At 44.5% G+C, this 20,556-nt stretch overlaps 1 protein-coding gene across 1 annotated transcript in view; it reads left to right on the forward strand.

Annotated features, from left to right (window-relative positions):
• Positions 1-20,556, forward strand: part of LOC138481050 (sodium/hydrogen exchanger 2-like) — a 1,286,045-nt gene that overhangs the window by 354,729 nt on the left and 910,760 nt on the right. Inside the window, exon 3 of the mRNA XM_069612916.1 lies at positions 12,861-13,111. Within this exon, the coding sequence (XP_069469017.1) occupies positions 12,861-13,111 (251 nt within the window). The remainder of the gene's footprint in view (positions 1-12,860; positions 13,112-20,556) is intronic.

The raw sequence follows: 20,556 nt of genomic DNA on the forward strand, positions 1-20,556 counted from the left end.
AAAAAAAACATGCCACGGTACAATAACATGTCCTCTCTGGCTGCTCAAGGGTCCCTCATCCATATAAAAACTCTAATTATGTTGTATTTGCCCTTATTACCAATATAAAATGGCATGCCACCCTAAAAAACATTTCCTTGCTGACGGAACAAATGCTCTCCTCTCCCCCTGGTAAGAACAATCACGATGTTGCCTTTGACCTTGACGCAATTGAAGAAACACCATGCCACAGTAAAACACATTTCCTTGCTGGCTGCACAAATGCTTTCTTCGCCCCCACAGTATAAAAATATCCAGGTGCCAGCACCATTGTAGTACCTCCCCAACCCCTCTGCCACGTAATAGCACTGATCAAGTTGGCCATGCTCAAACATGGCAGTAAAACATGCCATGGCCTTGTAAGAAAAATGCCATGCTAAAATGTCCCCTGGGCCCCAGCCACACATGCACACACACGCACACAATCACAGACACATTCATAAGTATTAACCCACACGTCCTGCACCCATGCAGCTTCTCTTTCAGCCATTCCCACGCGCTCTCGCACCCATGTACAACATTCACACTACATTCATTCAAACGTGAGCACTTAACAGACACCCACTTCCATGCTGCATACATACATATATACATACATACACACACACAATCTTCAACAAGCATAAGCGAAGCCAAACATTTTTTTCCGTCCCTGTTTCTGTCCAGACTCATCATGACCCTGCCTCCTCAGCTCCTCTCGAGGCCTGACTGTCATTGGTCTGTAAATGACCACCCAACGCTGCTAATTGGGCTTTTACAGATTTGTGGCGGGCCTTGCCCTCACAGGCCCTACCCTGATTACCCCCTTGCATATGTGGCCCTGGAAGAAGACATACAAGACTCCACAGACACAAAGATGAATTGTGCATTGAAGAAGGTTTATGGAGGAGCTCATTTAGCACTAATAGCTGCCACATATCCTTCATATACAGCTGAGACAGCCCTATGGGGCATTAAGACGCTTTCCAGAGCCCTTCACTAGATGAATGACTCAGTGCGTGTCCTGCAAGCCAATGCTTACCTGCAGGTCCTGGGGATGAGGGGGGCGCTCGCCGCCACTGTAGCGGCAGAGGGCATACAACCATCCACGGTTTATCAGAGGACTCCACGATTGCTACAGGCGCTTCCAGGTTCTTCAGGGATCCGCACCTACATCATGGCACTACCTCGCAGCATGGGCTCCTGTGATTGGCTACAACTGTGTTTGGTTGCTAGGGCGACAACCAATGCCGGATGTGTTTTTTTGCTATAAAAGCACAGCAAGAAGGTTTATGGAGGAGCTCATTTAGCACTAATAGCTGCCACATATCCTTCATATACAGCTGAGACAGCCCTATGGGGCATTAAGACGCTTTCCAGAGCCCTTCACTAGATGAATGACTCAGTGCGTGTCCTGCAAGCCAATGCTTACCTGCAGGTCCTGGGGATGAGGGGGGCGCTCGCCGCCACTGTAGCGGCAGAGGGCATACAACCATCCACGGTTTATCAGAGGACTCCACGATTGCTACAGGCGCTTCCAGGTTCTTCAGGGATCCGCACCTACATCATGGCACTACCTCGCAGCATGGGCTCCTGTGATTGGCTACAACTGTGTTTGGTTGCTAGGGCGACAACCAATGCCGGATGTGTTTTTTTGCTATAAAAGCACAGCAGGATTTCCATTCATTGCGTCTTAACGCTGCAAGTAGCCTTGGTCACCTGACTCTCGCTCCTCGATCCATGTTGCTACTTCTGTCTGTTTTCGGGCTTTCCTTGCCCTCCTCTGCTTCCTTCTTCCCTGCTCCGTTCCTGCTCTTTCTCTTAGACTGCCTTTCCTTGGCTCCATCATTATCTGAACTGCTCTAGGGGTGGCTCCCCGTAATAAACTGCGACACCAGAGTAAGTAAGTGGGAGCTTTACTTTACGGCCCCCGGAGGCTGGGGCAGTCAGGGAGAGAATAGCCGTTACATTCCGTGGTGGAACGGGGAAACAAAGCATTCTCCGTTCTGGGTGGAACGGAATGACATAGGAACATAGAACATATAACACTCCCTATGATTAGTATTTTTGCTACAAAACAACTACCTCCCGGTTCAGTGGATCCCACTGCCTCATAATCACGTTAAAACCAGGAGGTGAGCCTGTGGTGTGGGGGAGCTGGTCCCTGACCTTGCCTAGGTACCCAACTGCTTTCGATTGAAGGGGGCTGAATTTTCTGTCCACACTAACAGCAAGAAGACAACCTGGACTTCTCGTGAACTGGTGCCCCCAAGAAGAGCAACCAGACAGCACGTGAAAACAAGCAGCCAACCGGTAAGCCACGTCCCAGTGATCAGGCTCTTAACACATGGCCATTGCAATGGCCATGAGTTAACCATAGAAGGATGTCACCCCCTACATATATGGGGCAGGAATGCGGACACTCACCAGAAAACCACAGCCATGAAAATTCCCTTTGAGGGGCAAATGTTATTTGGTGTTTCCCTCAAGGACAAAGTCCAGAAGGTCTTAAAGCTGTCGGGAAACTAAGGAAAAGTTTGATTCAAAATCAAAGTCCTCTTTTTCCGCTAAAAGAAGTAGCAAGCCACAGACATCAATCTATGGTTCCCAAAGACACCCAGAAGTTGATAGACAGAGATAGGCACAACACAGAAGTCCTATGCCAGGAAAGTTAGGGTCACCTCAAATGGTTCTGGGAAGAATGGTGCAGAGTCTCACAGGTATAGTGGTATTGAATAGCATTTCGCTCTATTCAGAGTCTCTCAGGGACAATTCATAATCCCTTGCCCAGAGGATATTCCAAGAGGGAAGCCATGTTACATTGCATCCAAGATTGTCCCAAAAAAATGGCCGCCAGGATGGCTCCTAGGGGAGAGAGTTCTAGTTCCCAATTGACAAGAGAATACAGTCTGATTATAGACCTGAAAAGACTGAAGCGCCCCTTGATACAACATCAACATTTCAAAATACAATGTCTTCAGTGGTGATTCCCCTCATTCCAGACAAGGGTCCTCAATATAAGCTTGCCGGCCTGGTAAGAATGGTACCGGTAAGCTTGCCGGTACTGTTGTTAACAGACCGGCAAACTACGAGGTCTGCTCCCATGTGCCTTTCTGCCCGCCAAGTCTGACCTGGTGGGCGTACTGGCACCTGCGAGCAGACCATGTCAGATGCACCAGCACCAATTACGAATGGTGCCGGTGCATCCGGCCTCCCCATACCCATTGAGTCCTATCGGACTCATATGGGAATGGGAGCAATATTTTAAGGTGCACGGGAAAAGTCAATAACCGGGTGCGCCAGGGCCATAATGTCCCGGAGTAATTTTTGCAGCACCCATTCCCGGGCACCGGAAAAAAAATATTCTGGCGACACCCGTGGCAGTTTTACCGGCACGGCTACCGCTGGTCTCATAATGAGGCCCAAGGACTTTTACCATCTATAGACCTAAACGATGCCCACCTCTACATACCAATTTGGAAGAACACCTGACAGTTCCCGAGATTCTCTGTAGGCAGGAATAATTTTCAATTCAGAGCTCTTCCCTCTGGGCTGATGTCTGCTCCCCAAGTCTTTACAAAAGTCCTACCACTGCTAGTAACCTTGCTTCATCTGAGGGGGATAAAGGCTTTCCGTAGATGACTGATTGATCAAAGCATTGCCACGAAAACTACTGGAGAAACTTGTGGATCAGATCTGCGGGAATCTGGAGTGGGTGGGATTCATCATGAACAACCTAATTTCCCAGTGCATTTGCTCATAGGATCTACAGTTTATTGGGGTGGGATTCTGGTTGTCAGGAGGGAAGGTGGTAATCCCAAAAGATAGAGCAGTCAGACTACAGGGAGCCATTAATAACACACTGTCCACATCACAGAGGGCCGCAAGGTATTTCCTGCAAGCTCAGGGACAAAAGGCCCAGTGTGTTTTTTCACTTCCCTGGGCTGGCCTTCATATAAGACTATTGTTGTCACATCTCCACAGGTTGTAGGTGGAAGAATAACAGGACTTGAATGCCCTGATCCACCTCTCTCCAATATTGAAGTTCAAATTGAAATGGTGGCTATAGTATTGGTTTGTGGTGTCTATTGGCGTTAATTGTACCTTCCTGACAGCTTTCTTCTCTCGTGAAGTTAAGTCTGTCCGCTTGGCTACGCTTACCATTGGAGAGTCTGGTCTTTCTTTTTGGGTGACATACTGTTCTACTGTGAAGTGACACGATTATTCATCCCACAATAGGGTTGTGCACAAATCTCCCTAACACCCACGTTATCCCGAATGATAAGAAAACATCAATCTTGAAAGACTAGGCTGGGCATCAGGGCAATTTATAAGGCTTGTGTGAAAAGACAGGACTAACAGCAGACCTGGGCCTGATTCCCATTTTCCTTCTGTTCATTCAGGGGGGGGTTCAATTTGGGTTTATCAGTCTCCACCCTAAGGGTCCAGTGGTTGCAGATCCGGGCATTCAGGGAAATGGGGGTGGGAGGAGGATTCAAGAGATCATGTCTTAATGAACTGGCCTGTTGCTATGTCTGGGTTGTTTTGGAAGACTTCCAGTAAGCTTCCTTTGAGCCCTTGGATGGAATATCATTGAAAACTCCTGACCTTGAACACAGTATTTCTAGTGGTCAACACTACTGCCAGGAGCCTGGGTAAATCTGTTCCTTGCCATGCAAATCTTCATATCTATGGATTAGGTGTATTCCAGCCTTCCTTCCCGAGTTAATCTCATCTTGAAATTTCACATCACAAGAAGCTATCCTCTCATCATTCTCTAACACCTCTGCCGCAGAGGAGTTTGAATGAAGTCAACTGGATGTACAAATGGCAGCTCTGATTTACCTGGTAAGATCTGGAGCTTTTCAGAGATCATTTGCTTAAAGAAACTATTTCCACTACATAGGAGTCAAATGGGTCCAGTTATCCCGAAGGGTTCACGGAGAGGTCTACCAGGGCAATGGCTGCTTCATGGTCTGAGGCCCAGGGAGGGTCTATCGAAGACATTTGTTGCGCCGGTATCTGGGCAGATCCAAAAACATTCATCAAGCACTACTGCTTAAATTTACTTGGACAGGGGCTAGTGCTTTGGCACTGGTGTGTTGAGTGTGGTGATGTAGCAGGATTGTATTGCTATGTTATGCTATGCTATAGTATGCAACATTATGCTCTCTCTGACATTTAGGCCTCAGGTCCTCCATTTTGCCTTTCCCTCTGTTTTGCTCTGTCTCCCTCTGCACTCTGCTCTTCTGACATGCCCAAACCCCTCCTCGAGCAGATTAGACCAAGACCCTGTAACAAGGCAAATGGACATGTCAGACCTTCTCTTCCGCTTGCTCTCTACAAGTGTAGCGTTAGCACCACATATAGTAGATAACAGTAAGGTTTCTGAGAGTACCACTTATCCATAGTACAACACGATGTACCCAGACAATGTCCTCGCAAGGCTTCATCACAAGGTCACAAGTGAGATGGTGACAACTATTGCCAAATGTCTGCAATTTCTTGCCAAGTAACTTCCACCATTATGCAAATGCTATAATTATTAGGGATTGCATAGGATATCCTATATAACCGACGCTCTAAGGGCTCTCCCTAGAGAGCTCAGAGTGCCAACTGCCTGCCACTCGTCCTGCTTATCAGCTGATCAGTCGGTATGCTGTGTATTTTCTATCTTATGAAAACCTGAGTCTCCAGGTGTACACCTACTTTTTGAAACTCTAACGATTCCCGCTTTCTAAGTATAATGCCTTTAGAAGACAAATTTAGGGTGCAGGGGAGAAAACAGACTCTGACACAAAGTCTGACACTAAACACGAGAAAGAAGTGTCTATTCTATAGACCCTCCCATCCCCTGCACACATCAACGCTGAAAAAATCAGTCAAGGAAACATTCAATGTTATCTAATCAAAAATAAATATATTTTCTTGTTCATGGTACAAAGAATTCAAATGTGTATTTCAATTATTATCATACAACAATTAATTAACACAAAAATGTAAGTAAACTGACACATAAATCAGACATTGGAGGTAAATAATCTCCATCTCCTGTAATTCTTCAATATAACAAAGCAAAGTTTCAGATTCAATGTTGATAGCTCAGCTCTACAAGTTTCAGGGTAAGAACTCCTTCTTCAGGAGCTACACAATCTGTTGAAATATACAGAAATGGCCTATAAGTTCACATGACAATTCAATAGTTATTACAATATTCACAACTTCAGATATCATATTTACATGCACAGTACTTCATCACCAGCCTTCCATTCAACCATAGACTCAACGATAGGTGTGGACCCATCATTCAAGGACTGTACACCAACCTTCTCATAAATTAACAAAACTCGCCCTGACCACCCAGAAAAGGGCTTGTCAAATTAGACAAATGTAAATAGACCCCAAGGATAGTACGATTTACTAGTTCAAGAAAATGTACTCCTTCTCAGACATGTTAAAGGAAAGGACCCTACTTGAGTTTGAGATGTGTAAAGATTGTAGTTCTACTGTATCTACTGTTAGTCTGTTCCCAGTGAAAATTCCTAACTTTTCCACTCTTGGACGCTGCTTCAAAGTTGCAGCCAGAATTCTAAAGAGATAATTAACAAAGAATGGAATATAAGTATCCAATTTATTCCTCCTATATTATAAATGGACCGTACCCAAAAGCATCAAATCAATATCAACAATTATTATAGTCTTGACCGTGGTTCAGTAGCAAGGAAAACGCATCCCGCCTGTCAATGGAACATCTTATTAGTGCGTTCTCACATAGGATACCCATACCTGGAAAAATAAGATAGCGGTATAAGTATGTCAGAATTTAATATATAATGGTTGTGTTGAGCTATCCCTTAATAGTGCACCGAAAAATAATGGAATGGCAAGTAGTGATGATTAATAAATCCTTTTATTTTTGTGATGTTAGAGCCTTTGTGGATGACACGTGTTTCGGCAGAGCTGCCTTTATCGAATCCAGGCTATATAGATAGCTCATAAGTCACTGCATAATGCATAAAGGTGCTGAAGTTCACAGGGATGAATCCCTCCTGGTACAAAGAAGTCCTCCGTATGACACTCGTACATTTTTATAGTCACCACTGTCAATCTGGAAAAATGAATACCCTTCATTTGAATGATAGACGTAACTTGATGGCCGTGGGCCAACCGTCTTATGCACCGAATTGGAGAAATATGAACTGCTATGCTTGACCAACGAGCGGCCATTTTAAATGTAGTAAGAATCGCCATTTTGCTTGTTAACCATTGCTCATTGCTTTTTGTCTAAAAACTGCTTTGCAGCTTGCAATTCTTGCGGATTCTGCTTACTCTGCTCAACTGTTAACATTGTTGTCTGAATATGAAAGGACAAGGTCACGGGACTGAAGATTTTGCTGAAACTCCTCATGAGTAGCCCAGAGAGGAATGCCCACGCTCCCTCTCTGTAGCCTTGGGAGGAAGCTGCAGGGCATTTAATCACTTCACAGCTGCCAGCCAGTCTCGTACGATGGTAGAATATGTTAGAATAATACAGTTAAAGACTTGAATAATGCTTCTCTTATGGCCCCCCCTCGCAAAACCCTTTAGAACGTGTTGGCTCCCAGGACACGAATAGTACCTCTAAATAGCAAAGCTTGGAATGTGGCTCTTCCCCCATGTACAGATTGCTTCCAAGAACAGAACCACCGTGTTCTAAAAGATGCCTCCGCACTTTCTAAAATTGCACATTGTTACTAGAATAGACATCGAAAGCATTATAATCGTCATACTCGTCGGATATGTCCATCGTCATCCCGAGTTCAAAGTAACTTAATACAGAGGGGTGTTGAACATGACTTTGCTGATTGTATGATATGCATTTTGTATATATGTAACTGATGTACGTAATTCACTCTCTTGCGTCCCTCGAGGTCTAGGCAACTCACGTTGCGGGGTGTGAGATCAGAATTGGCCAATTGATACTATCTTTTGCTTGCAATAAACCCTAGCATTGGGAATTTGAAACCTTGTGTCTGGCGCATCTTTTCGTGTATGGTCATTGCCTTGTTTCCATAGCACGAGGGACCCCTAGGGGCCCCTTTCACCACCATGTGATGTTTTCCTGACAACTTCTAAAATTTGAAATTGGACTTGTGACAAATTGTGCCTAAGTGATGTAAAATGTCTTGCAACTGGTGGTTTTTCATTTTTGTGATGTACATTAGATTTGTGTACCGTCCACCTTTCATGGGCTGTCGCATGGCCCCCAGGCTTGGTCTCAGGTTCTGATGCATTTGCCTCTTGTTGTCTATTAAGAGCTCTTTCTCAGTGTGCATTCATTGTAAGGGTGTTATGCATTCCTGGGGCTGCCGTTTCTATGGTCACAGCTGATTGTGTTGCCCTGTGTTTCTCCTCCGTCGCTGTGTTATTTCTTACATTCTCCATGCCTTGGCTTGCCTTTGCCACTCAATCAGAGGGTCGCCATAGTACGCCATTATCACACATATCCTTGGCCTACACCAGACATATTTAATTTTCTGCCTGCAAACCTGCCTTGTTTAGAGAATTTACATATTCCGTTGGGGTTACTGGTGATTGTAATTTTTGGTTGATAAATTGACTTTGTGTTTTATTTCTTGATTTATTTTGGGCATTGTCAAGATTGTGTGCTACTATTCACAAGCATACTTTCTATGCTACAGACAAATGAGTGCACCGAAATACCTACATGCCTTACTACCATGCTGTGGGAGGCCTTGATTGGCAAAAACAAAAACATTTAACCATAACAAAATGTTCGTGTTTGGCCGCCCCTTCATTACTTCATCTACCACAACATTCAGAGCCTTGTGTTCTATATCTGTGTTCTTGTTTCAGCTAAAGAGGCAATGCTGATGGCACTGGCCATTTGGGGGTTAAGTGCCAAATGTTATTGCTGAGTTAAGCATGAAGCAGTTCCTCTAGTCCTTCTTTTGTATTACTTTCTCTTTATATTCTGCAAACTCTATCACTCCTTGCTTGCTCCTGTTTGCTGTTTTTGTAAAACAAAAAACCTCCTTTGTTTGTCTTTCCACAGTCACCAACGGTAAATACCACTTAGCGTTAGGTTGTGTGCACCTCCCCTCTTGACCTGCACTACCTGCAGGTCCATTCTCCATTTGTGCCTCCCTGCTCTTTTAATTCCTACACTTAGCGATTGGCTCTGGGCATTCCAAAACACCACTTATTCCTGCAGAAGGGACCAATGCATTCTTCATGTTTTCTCATGTTTTCCACTTATGGGGCATTGAACTGTAAATATCTGAAATATTGGAATTATTATACCTGATTTTAAAAGGACTTTCAGTGGCCTCTGGGGGGCCCATTTCATGCAGATAATCTTGTTGTCTTGCATGAGGCGTTTGGAGCAAAGCACGTCTAAGGTGTTTGATGGTCATTGATTAGCTTATTTCACCTGGTACAGTGTCTACAGACAGATTGCATGACAGTCAGACTAGATGGTTAGGAACTTTCAGGCTAAACTAGAGAAGGAATTAGAACAATACAAGCATCCATGCAAGGCCGGCCGGCCAAACAGGAAACACACTCACAGAACAGGTTTCTACCCAAGTGTTTCTGCAGATACTGTTATAGACTCCCCTTCAGAAGCACCTACAGTGCCACCTGTTGATTTGTTAGATGAACTACCTCCTTGTCTGCCTCTCCTGGGTGCCCGCAGATCCCCTACTCTGCACCAGACGGTCCCACCACCCCTATGCCACAACGAGCTGACATGCCAGCCCAGCCAGCCACCCACCACACTCCCCCACCACCCTCCCCTGCCTCTCACACCCTGCCTGCATCCACGGCCACTCCATCTTCCTCTCCCATCACAAACTGTCCGTCCACTCCACAAGGAGACTTAACAACATTTCCTCCCCCTACCCCACCTACACTTCTACCGCCAGCAGCCTCTACCTACACACCACCCTGGACTCACTCCCAAACGATTCGGTTCCCACCTCAATCTACATCTGCTCTCCTGCCTACCCCCAGTCCTATGGGGCATGTCTGACTCAATCTGCCAAAAATACATTGAGGATTTACAGGCACTGTCCAACTCTTACGCTTTTAACTCCAGGACAGAAGGGAATGCACTGAATTCACATATTAATAAACCAGTGATGGGTGGTGGTGATAGAATCTGTGGTCCGAGTGGTTCCTCAGACCTATTCCTCACATTGAGTTGGCATACCTCATACATAAATACTGGAACGGGGACAACACATGGGGAGGTAATGCATAGATCACTTACCAGTAAACGTCATTACTGCTAGCCCTTCTCTTCCTCGTCACAGTACTTACATCCCACCTCAGCCACCTAACCTTGATAAAAATGGGACAATAAAAAGTGGTGATTAACTGAAGAATGTTGGGATGTGAGGGATTTTGTAGCTTTGGAAAATGGAGGTGCAACAGGAAGGAAATATAGAAACAGAAGAAAAGTTCCGGAAAGGAGGTAGGTGACCGTACTAGTAAGTAGAGTGACAAGAACTAGTACTGGTGAAGATTCCCGGTAATTAATGCATTCACTGTCAGAATAGGGCATAGTGAAAAAGTGTACCATTCTTAATGTCGTAATTTAAGCATAACATAACTCTCCATCTGTTTTTTTATATCCACTCTTAGGGGGCCATTACAACTTTCCTGGTATCCTGCCGGTAGTTCTGGAGGGATACCACGAAAGCTGCATTACTGCCTCTGCTGCCCGATATCCCGGTATTACCGGGATACTAGGGGTGGCGGAGTAACAGTACACTTCCATTCCCAAGACGTCCCACAGGACTCCATGGGATGGGAATTACTGAAGCACCAGCACAGCTGTTAACGGTGCCGGTGCTTCAGTGATTTCTCTTCTGGGAAGAGCCTGAACTCCCGGCAGGTCGGGCCTGCCGGAAATTCACTGTCCCTACCGGCAAACTCAGAGTATTTCAGTCCAGAAAAGGTGCCGATACGCATTGTTACCAGCACCTTACTTGCAGACCAGCATGCTCGTAATGACCCCCTTTGTGTTCTATTTTTTCTCCATTGATTTGTTTCCCTGTAATTTTTAGTTGTAAACAGCTTTTTCTATTGTGAATGTCTTTCCTGAGACAGTTTCACCTTTTCCATGACTCTTTGAAGTGAACCATTTCTAACACAATAAATTAAGATCTTTTTGCTATTTTCTGCTGGTAAGTCACCAGCTCTGTCACCTCAGTTTTCAGGAGATAGCATTAATTAAGTATCCCACAATGTTATCGCACTTGTAAATGAACCCTTCGTAGAGATTTCTTAACAGACACCCAGCGCACGTTAAGCCACTTACTTTGCATAGACTCAATGGGCCTGATTCATGGAAGTGTTTTATAATGGCGCAATTCCGTAGGAAAACGTTCCATGAATCAGAAGGAATGTTGTTCTGGGGAGCTCTGCAACTCTTCTGCCTTGCTGGCATATTATAACCCATACCCTGAACCACAATCAATATGCCTTTACTCACATTCTGTAGGCCCTCCGCCATGCTTATAGGTGCTCTTCACACGCTCTACCCTCTCATGCACGTTCTTCCTCACTCTACAGTCCTATAACTTTCTGCCTACTCTTTATACTGTGATGCACATCCCATATACACAGCCTCACTCGCTCCATGGACCTCTGGATTTGCACAACTATGCTCTGCACGCAATCAATCAAGCTCTGCACCCTCAGTGTTGCTAATATTTTTGTAATTATTATAACAATGTTTACCTTTATGAGAATACGAACAATCCAACACTGCTGCAGCTTCAAGGTGCTGTAGGGGAGATTTCTGATCTACAATCGAGTTCTAAAGGGGGTATGCCTGGCTACATGCAGAGGCGTGGCAAGGCGTACAATTTGAAATTAATGCGCCTTGTGCTTCATATGAGTGCACACTTGGGACCTTCCATTCAGTTGTCAGTCATCCCTCTAGTGTTCAGTCTTTCTACCACGTTTCTAGATGTGGGATTATTTGGCCATCCATCCCATGAGTGATGGAAGCTGGGGCAAACATTTGACCCTTGTGGAACATTCAAAAGTCTAGATAGGCCTGTCACCACGCCTCCAGGTAAAATTAATCAAATGAGTTTTGGAACTTGACGCACTTCCATTGTTTACCAAACTGCTGAATTAACTTGCCCACTGAGTTTATATGATCTTTGAATACATGCGATTTTAATCAAGCGCTGTATGTGAGAACAGGAGAGATAGAACTCCAGAGGGGCAGAATTAGTGTTGATTGACCTGAGAAACTTTAGCTACTAGTGATTTACCATTTGTGGACCATGGATGCCCATACTTTCAGGGCTTTCTTCAGTTAACCCTTCGTGAGGGCCAACCATGTCTAAAATGGTGATACAGCCATTCTACAGCACCAAGCACACACTGTGAAACACACCAGATCTCCCTTGGCCATTCTGATTCTATGGCTCGAGTACCAGACTTTCAATGGCAATGACTGCCAATGATAATCGAGGGCACAATGCCAATGCCTGGTATATGATAGCAATATCTCCATATGATGTGACTACCTTGACTTGCATGGATATACATTGCAAATGATGGTGCTACCTGGCCATAGGGGGGGCAACATTTATCAAATGAAGATAATGCAAGGACGTATAATAGTAGTGCCTGACAAATACCCTCCCCATGCCTATGCACGGTAGTATGCAGGGTACTCTTGGCTTTGCCTGGATTTCTTTCTTCCTTTCCCCTACTGCAAGAGGGACATTCGTATGACTACTGCCCTCATTTATGGTGACAAAAATAGCATTAGCAGTATCAGAAACCATTCTTATGCTATTCTCTTTTGCTCCTAGGTGCTCTACAAGCTCTTTGAATCCTTCAGTGAGATGCCAGAAATCCTGATCGTGGACATCATGGCTGGAGTTGGAAAACTTTTTGTGGTTGGCCTTGGTGGGATTTTGGTCGGGCTTATATTTGGGATTGTTGCTGCCTTGACCACTCGCTTCACCAAGAACATCCGGGTCATTGAGCCCCTCTTCGTGTTCCTGTACAGCTACCTATCTTATCTCACCGCAGAAATGTTCCACCTCTCGGGCATTGTGGCGTAAGTACTTGTATTATCATGGATGACACATGCATTTTCAAATCATAAACATGCATCGTCTATATAAATCCTTGGACAGAGGACCACTCAATGGTAGGGTGAGCAAGATGAATTTAGAAAATTCTCTAAACAATCAAATTCATAATTGCATTAAGCAGCGGGCACACTCATAATCCCTGAAATTACTTCACATGCTTTCCGACATCCTGAAGATTAGAAAGACAAAGAAAGGGGCTGTGGCGCGGTCCACAGCGTAAATGGGATCTGACACATTCCTTTGCTGAAAAATTCCTGTTCATCAGACAGGACTCAAAATACCAGCATGTCAACTCCTAGCCCCAGTTTCTATTCGTTCAAACACTATGCTGAAGACGAAACATGAATAACACTCATAAAATGTATTCAAGGTGGATTCAAGGGAGCTCAGATTCCAGGCGTTGTCTTATAGCCATCATTGCATTAAATGAGTGAGCAGCTCCCTGAGGATTTCACTGACATTGCTACACTTTGAACAGCGGTCTTTAATTGAATGTTCAGTTGAGTGCGCCAGCTATACTGGTTAAGGTTATAAAAAAGGTTCCAATGGGCACCCATGTGTTGTCTAAAACCAACTTATTTTGGGCATGGAGCGTTTTAAAGGAGCGTTAAGCTAAGCTCTCCTACTTTTTGGAACTTAGTGGGTGGGCCCGAAGGTTTCAAACTCTTACTCCACTTACATCCTTTGTTTCCCACTTACCTTGAGGTTCGCTTACTTCAGCCCTCTAGAATCTAGCAGCTTCCATGAATCACTGGGGCAGAGGGGCAGATTTGAAGGAAAAATAAACAGGGACTAGGCCTCGCCCAGAACCGCTGACGAACACTGCTCCATGAAAGGACCTTGCTTCCAAGAACCCACAGCAAGGCATTTAGGGAAAAAGGGAAATGCAACGCAGCTTCAGCTGCAGTCGCTAACTCTGGTGGCATAATGTATATAATATATACTCAAATAGAGAATGTAAGAGAGAGAGAGAGTGAAAGATGAGAAGAGAGAGAGCTAGAGACAGAGCAAGAGATAGAGAAAGGGAGAGACACTACATTTGCACTTGAGCATTTACTTCGGCCCTCCATGGCAGGTCCCAGAGAGGTTGTACAAATCTGCCACTCGTTCCCTCTGGACTGCAGTGCATGCCTGCCCTTCGTCATCTGATATCCAATATTTTTCTTTGCTGTTGCATGTTATGGTGTATTGTATTATGTCATTTGTTATTTGCATATGTTTGCATTGTTTACACAGTTGTATGATGCTTCCAACATCCTGGTAAGTCTGTGTCTTTTTTATGACGTTTGCGATTTTATTTTATCATTAGCAACTACCTCTCATGCAGTACCCTAGTTGACACCCAAGTGCCTTTATATATATCTGGGAGGAACCTCATTGTGTTTTCAAATGTTTTCAACTCTTTTTACTGCACAAAGAACTGATGGCAATAGCTAGACCTTTGTTAGTGGCCAGGGAGCCACTGTCCGTACCCAGGTCAAACTATAGGCCTATGAGAGAGAGATGCCCATTGAGAAGGAGACCTTGAAGTCCTTGTGGTTGGTGGTTGTCCTGTGCATACCACTACTGATGGGTTCTGTGGCTCGCCTGTGAATCAATCCATGTTTTAAATCCCTGTGGCTGTTGCTGATTGTTCTATTTTATTTATTTTTACATTTATATAGCGTCTAAACCCTGAGGCACCAGGGCGCTGTTGCGGACCAGTTACATGATACAAAACGCTTCAACAGAGGAGTGACAATTTACTCCTGACAAATCAACGCGGTAACAGTACATATTGGAGCGGTAGTCAGTGGTTGTGACAGAGTAGGAGCACTAGGCAAATAGCCAGGGTTTCAGTGCCTTGCGTTTGGGCCAGTAGGAGTCTTCTGCTATTAGTTCTGAGGGGAGGGCGTGCCATTGGTTCACAGCCACCAATGGGAATCTCACTCCACCTCCTTTGGCTGTTTTCACTTTATGGACATGGGTGGACTGGGAACCAAAAGAGGCCCTGGAATACATTTTCAAAGTGGCCCCATATTACACATTTTCACAAAGCCCAGCCATTTTCCTATGGGAACATGTGGACGTACCAGACAAAAGAGGTCTAGGGTGCAGAGGCCTACTGGGAAATCTCCAGAGTTCCCTAAAAGCCAGTCCGCCCCTGCAAAATTACCAGCCGATTAGCATGGAGTGATCTTACCTGTCTGCTGGATTTTGATCGTTCGATTTTCTTGGCCAGATATTGTGGGACAGTGTTGCTTAGAAATTTGTGGATAATTGACAGCATTTTGAAGATGATCCTTTCCCTGATGGGGAGCCAATGCGCCTTTTTTCTGGCAGCTGACATATGGTCTCTTTTGGGAATATTTAGAGCAGCTCGGAGAAAGTGTTAGGCAGAATCATATAAGACTACAAGTGCAAGTACAAATTCACCTTCGGTACAAGCCTGTAATACACAGTAAAGTGGTAGCGATGGCTGAGCAGCCAGACTTATCTCAAGAATAAAGTGAGCAGTATCAGAAGTTACACAAAGAACAGCAATTGCCATGGCTCAAACAAACACTGGTTTCTAAGTAAAAGAATATACATTTATTTACAACATCAGTTGTAAAACAATTCACTATTATAAAGCAGCAGAAAATCACAATCTTAATACACTACACAACACCCAATCAATTCTGGACAAGTTAAGCTCAAAATGAAGTGTGAGCAAAATGGCACTCTAGCAATTTAAAAAAGGGAGGGAAAGACCAGGTTATTCAAAATCAAGCAGCACCAACAAGTAAGTAGGCAGGGCAATCTATAAAAGGCTTACTACACCGAGTATTCAAATCAATAGGCCTGGGCCAATGTTAATGGTTCAGAGTCTTTGCAGAGGATCACACAGTTCAGAGTAGTTCGCGGTTAAGTCTTTTCCAAGAGTTCGAAACAAAGTTGTTTGAAAGAGTAGAGAAGGACAAGCACTCGGATTGGCGAAAGATTTAAAACACTTTCACTGTGGTCGGACAAAACGAACAAGCGGGTTTGAACAGTACCTTAGAAGAAGAAGAATGCTGTAGCTGAGTAAGAAGTTCCTGGCAGATCCTGCAGGCTCATGGTTCCTGAAGCGACTGTCGGACTGACATGAAGCAGGAAGACTGGAGGGTCCTGCACTGCCCAAGGTAGAAACCAGCAGCAGAGCAAAGCAACAAATAAAAGGTGTGCTCCTTAAAACCCAAACAGGGTACCGTCCTCCTGGCTATCTGGTTCACTGCAGCGGTGCACAGCAAATTCGACCAGGGGAGGGAGGCCTTGCTTTGTGTTTGGCTAACTGGTTGGTCCCACAAGCTCAAGGGAAGAAAATTCCTTGCAGATCTTCTCTGTCGTCGAAGTTTAGGAGATTCGGACCTGCAGCAGGGCTTCTCCTGGGAGGTTCAGTAGTTGCAGCAGTACTCTTCCTTCAGCTCCTCTTCGGTTCTCTTGATCCATTGGCGACTTTGCCTTCCAAGTCCCAGAGACCTGCTGTTATGCAGTTTTCCCCCATTCACACAGCCTGGCTGTCAATCACACAACAGGGTGGCTGTCCTGGCAGGACAGTCACCTAGCCAATCAAACAAGAGTGTGACTTGGGTCTCCAATGAGACTCTGTGCAGGGGGCCTAAAACCCCTCCCTCACACCCTGTCTACCTAGACTCTCAGGCGCCTAAGGAGGGCTTCTGTGCAGAAGCCTGTCAAAGGACGGCAAGAAAAGGAACCAAACCTGGTTTGGTGCACAGAGTAAAACACGAGAAAGACCTTTACAAAAAGAAATGGCGAATAAACCCAGCCGGAAACCAAATAAAAGTAAATGGGGTCTAGCGGATTAAAGTTCCAGGATACTAACATAGCCTAAAACAGTACTAAGGCTATTTTCATAGACCGCGGTATGAAAAATATGGTAGATACCACTGCCACCAGCCAAATCTTAAAGAAAAGGGAATGAAACAATGTTCCATGAGAGGCAGATAAAAGGGATAACTATTAACCCTTTCCAGTACTCTATGGAAGATAGTTTGTACTGGGTCTGTGAATTTAAAAAGACTAATAAAGTCAATGGCAACTTTGCATGTTCTGGGAAACAGTAGTCAGTCCCAGAAAATGGAGTTTAAAGTGGGAAGTCTGAAAAAGACAACCCTGTGTCACTGCACTAAAGGTGATGTGTGACACACAGTAAAAAGATGATGCCTATGGAGTAGGTGAGGCTCCACAGTCTATGAACACAAAAATGTAAAACGCACAGCAAAACACATGTAAGAGTGGGAAAAAAAGGCTCACACTCTTACCAGGTGAACAGAATAAATCCTAGAAATCCAGCAAAGCTGATGAGGGACTCAGTAGGTAAGGGAAATTAACCATTCTGGAGAATTCTCCCTAAAAGAAAGTTATTTTGAATAATCTGTAGTTTATTGATGTTCCGTTTGGAGGTCCCAGCAAAGAGGACATTGCAGTAATCCAGTCTCACCCCCGTGATTGCTCTTGCAATGGTTAATCAGCTCTCAGGCAGCAGGTATTGTCTTGCTGAATTGATCAGTTTGGCGGTGTAGGGTGATGAGGTCACCGCACTCACTTGTTTGGTAAGAGATAAGCAGGCATCCATATAGACGACCAAAGTTTTTACTGACGTAGATACTTGGATCTAGATTCCATTTATTCTGAAGGAGGTGTACTTGGGGCTGAGCTTCTGCAGCATGGAGGGAGAACCTACCAGAAAGATCTCAATCTTGTTGTCATTCAGGCATAAGAATTTCATGGCCATCCAGGTTTGGATGGTAGCGTACACTTTGTTGAGCATGAGAGACTCTTTGTTGTAATAGCTCGACAGGGGTAGGAGTATTTGGGTTTCATCTGCATAATTACCATAGGATATGCCAATGCCGTCTAGTAGGTCGAATAGGGCTATGGTGAAAATGTTGTACAATGAACAGGAGATGCAGGTATGTGGATCGACTGTGCACTCGTCATGGATCTACCCTCTAGGAAGGATGCGATCCATGTCGTGGCCTCGTGGGAAAAGTTGGCAGAGGTGGTGATGTGGTCACAAAGGGTTTCATGATCTACCAGGTCTAAGGCAGCTGAGAGATCTAGTAGTAGAAGGATGCTGGGGTGCCCTCATCTCTGTAGGTATCCAATCGGATTTTTATATCCAGTAAGGCTGAGTCCGTCCTGTGATCTGGATTGTCGAACCCCTAGGATCAGATTTGCTTAAATAGTGTTGGATCTGAATGTATGCAGCTCTATCGAGGATCGTAAGCAGGAAGGGAACTGTGATAATTGGGCAGTAGTTGTTAGGCCACTCCAGGTCCATGGATGGTTTTTTCAGTAAGGGGAGGACCCAGGATTCTTTAAGGCTTGCCAGGACCACGTTTTTAGAGAATGAGGAGTTGTTCAATTTAGTGATGAATGGGACAAGGGTTTTGGAGCAATCTTTGATAATGGCTGCTTGGCAGATGTCTCCTTTGCAGTTGGAGGGTGTATGGTTATTGGTTGTTTCTGATTCTGAGATGTTGCTAAAGTGGAATGGGGGTGTGGGGTGTGTTCTAGAGATGGGCGGTGAACTGGACGGGGTGATTAAGGTTAGTTTGTTAGCAATTCTTTGTTGTAGCGTGCAGATTTTGGTACGCATGGCATTCAGTATGTTGGAGAACCAAGTTTCTTCTTTATTGAGGCCGTCAGGGGCAGGGACAGGGCATTCTAATTCCCTAAGTATTTTAAATAGTTATTTATTGTTGGAACTGGCTTTGGCGATTCTTGAGTTATAAACTTCGGTTTTGGTTGCCGAGATGGCTAGTTTGTAGTCTATGGCAATCTTGTTAAATCTCATTTTATGTGGTTGGATAGGTTTTTCTTCCAAATTGCTTCTGCTTGTCTCTTCTGTGAGCGCAGAGCTTGGAGGTCAGTAGTGAACCAAAGGTTAAGGTGGCTCGTTGGTTTGGATTTTCTGGGGAGGAGCGGAGCCACCAGATTTACTGCATTGGTCATCATACTGGCATAAATGTCAGCTAGGCTTTGGGGGTCTGAGGCCTTAAGGCGATCCAGACTCAGCTGGGATAGTGAGTGAGTAATCGACTCTTTGGTGATTTTGCAGGAGCTGCAGCCTAATGTGGGTGGAAGTGTGGGTAGTGAAGGGGGTGGAGGTTTCCATGCAGGCAGAGTTAAGCTGAGTATGTGGTGGTCAGACCAGAGACAGGGGGTGTTGGCATTGATAAGGATTTGGATGTTCAGATTGGCGATCCAGTCCAAGGTTCTGCCTTTGCAGTGGGTGGGAGAGGCCACACAGTCCTTAAAGCAGAGGTCTGTAAGGGCACTGGCTATTGTGGAGCCTGCTGTATTGAGGGGATTGTGGAGACTTAGGTTGAGGTAACCCATGAGGATAGCTCTGGATGTGGGCTTGATAGCGTGAACAAGGTCTTCCTTGAAGGTGGCTGTGTGGCCTGGTTGGTGAAAGAGGATATGTATAGTAATAATAATTCTTTAATGTGATGTAGGTTGAAAATAAATTCAAACTTTACACATATTACAAATTACATACATAGAATCATATAAATAGAGAAACACAAATCAACATCATATATAAAAAAGAGCTAAAAAGGAGAAATTAAACAACTTTCCTTAAAATATTTACAAACTAATATAGATCCAGAATCAAAGTAGAGTGTATAAGAGTTATTATCTTTACACGTAATTCTATAGAATTTTGGCAGCACACAGTCGTACATGCACATTTTTGCAAAAGGCAATGTATGTCTGAGTTAACGTAAGTTTGATTAATGGAAGACCACTTCTTATACAAATAAAGTGCCCTATACATTACCTAACATCCCTGATGCTAAGATAATTCAAATCAGAGAGCCAGACCTAATTCAACCTGTTGCCAGACATTATATAATGCAATGAATAAGTGCATGTTACATGTGTTGGTACAGTAAAGCCAGAACAGGATTTCACATATAGTTAAAGGATCATGCACAAATTCGCCCAAATAGTGTAGAATTGTATCCTCAGTGTCTGGCATTCAGTTAGAAGATGTCTGGCTGTCTCTAGATGTTCAGGGGATTTACAGAGACGGCATATTCGCGCTTCAACGGGGATGTTTTCCCAGGCTCTTATATTATGTAGGGTAGGCAGTTGCTCCAAATGGAACAAGATGATAAAGCGTCTAAGCCTTCTAGTAGGGCAAAGGTATAAATAGGCTTGAGGTTTCATATAATCATACAATCTATATTTCACAAAATGGTAGGTTTTAAGACTGCTTAAATGAGAGAAATTTTCAAGCCAATCCCAAAAGTCCACTTTTTTCCCGAGGGCATTTAGAACTTCCTTAGTGACGGTAACTCCTCTGGGTGTCCAGCCAATATCTATAAAACATTTTGTCATGGCTTTCTGTAGGGGCGAAGTGGTATGTTTTTTG

The sequence above is a fragment of the Ambystoma mexicanum genome, chromosome 5p (genome assembly GCF_040938575.1).
Source record: "Ambystoma mexicanum isolate Mex_15411 chromosome 5p, UKY_AmexF1_1, whole genome shotgun sequence".
In the NCBI taxonomy this organism is placed as follows: domain Eukaryota; kingdom Metazoa; phylum Chordata; class Amphibia; order Caudata; family Ambystomatidae; genus Ambystoma; species Ambystoma mexicanum.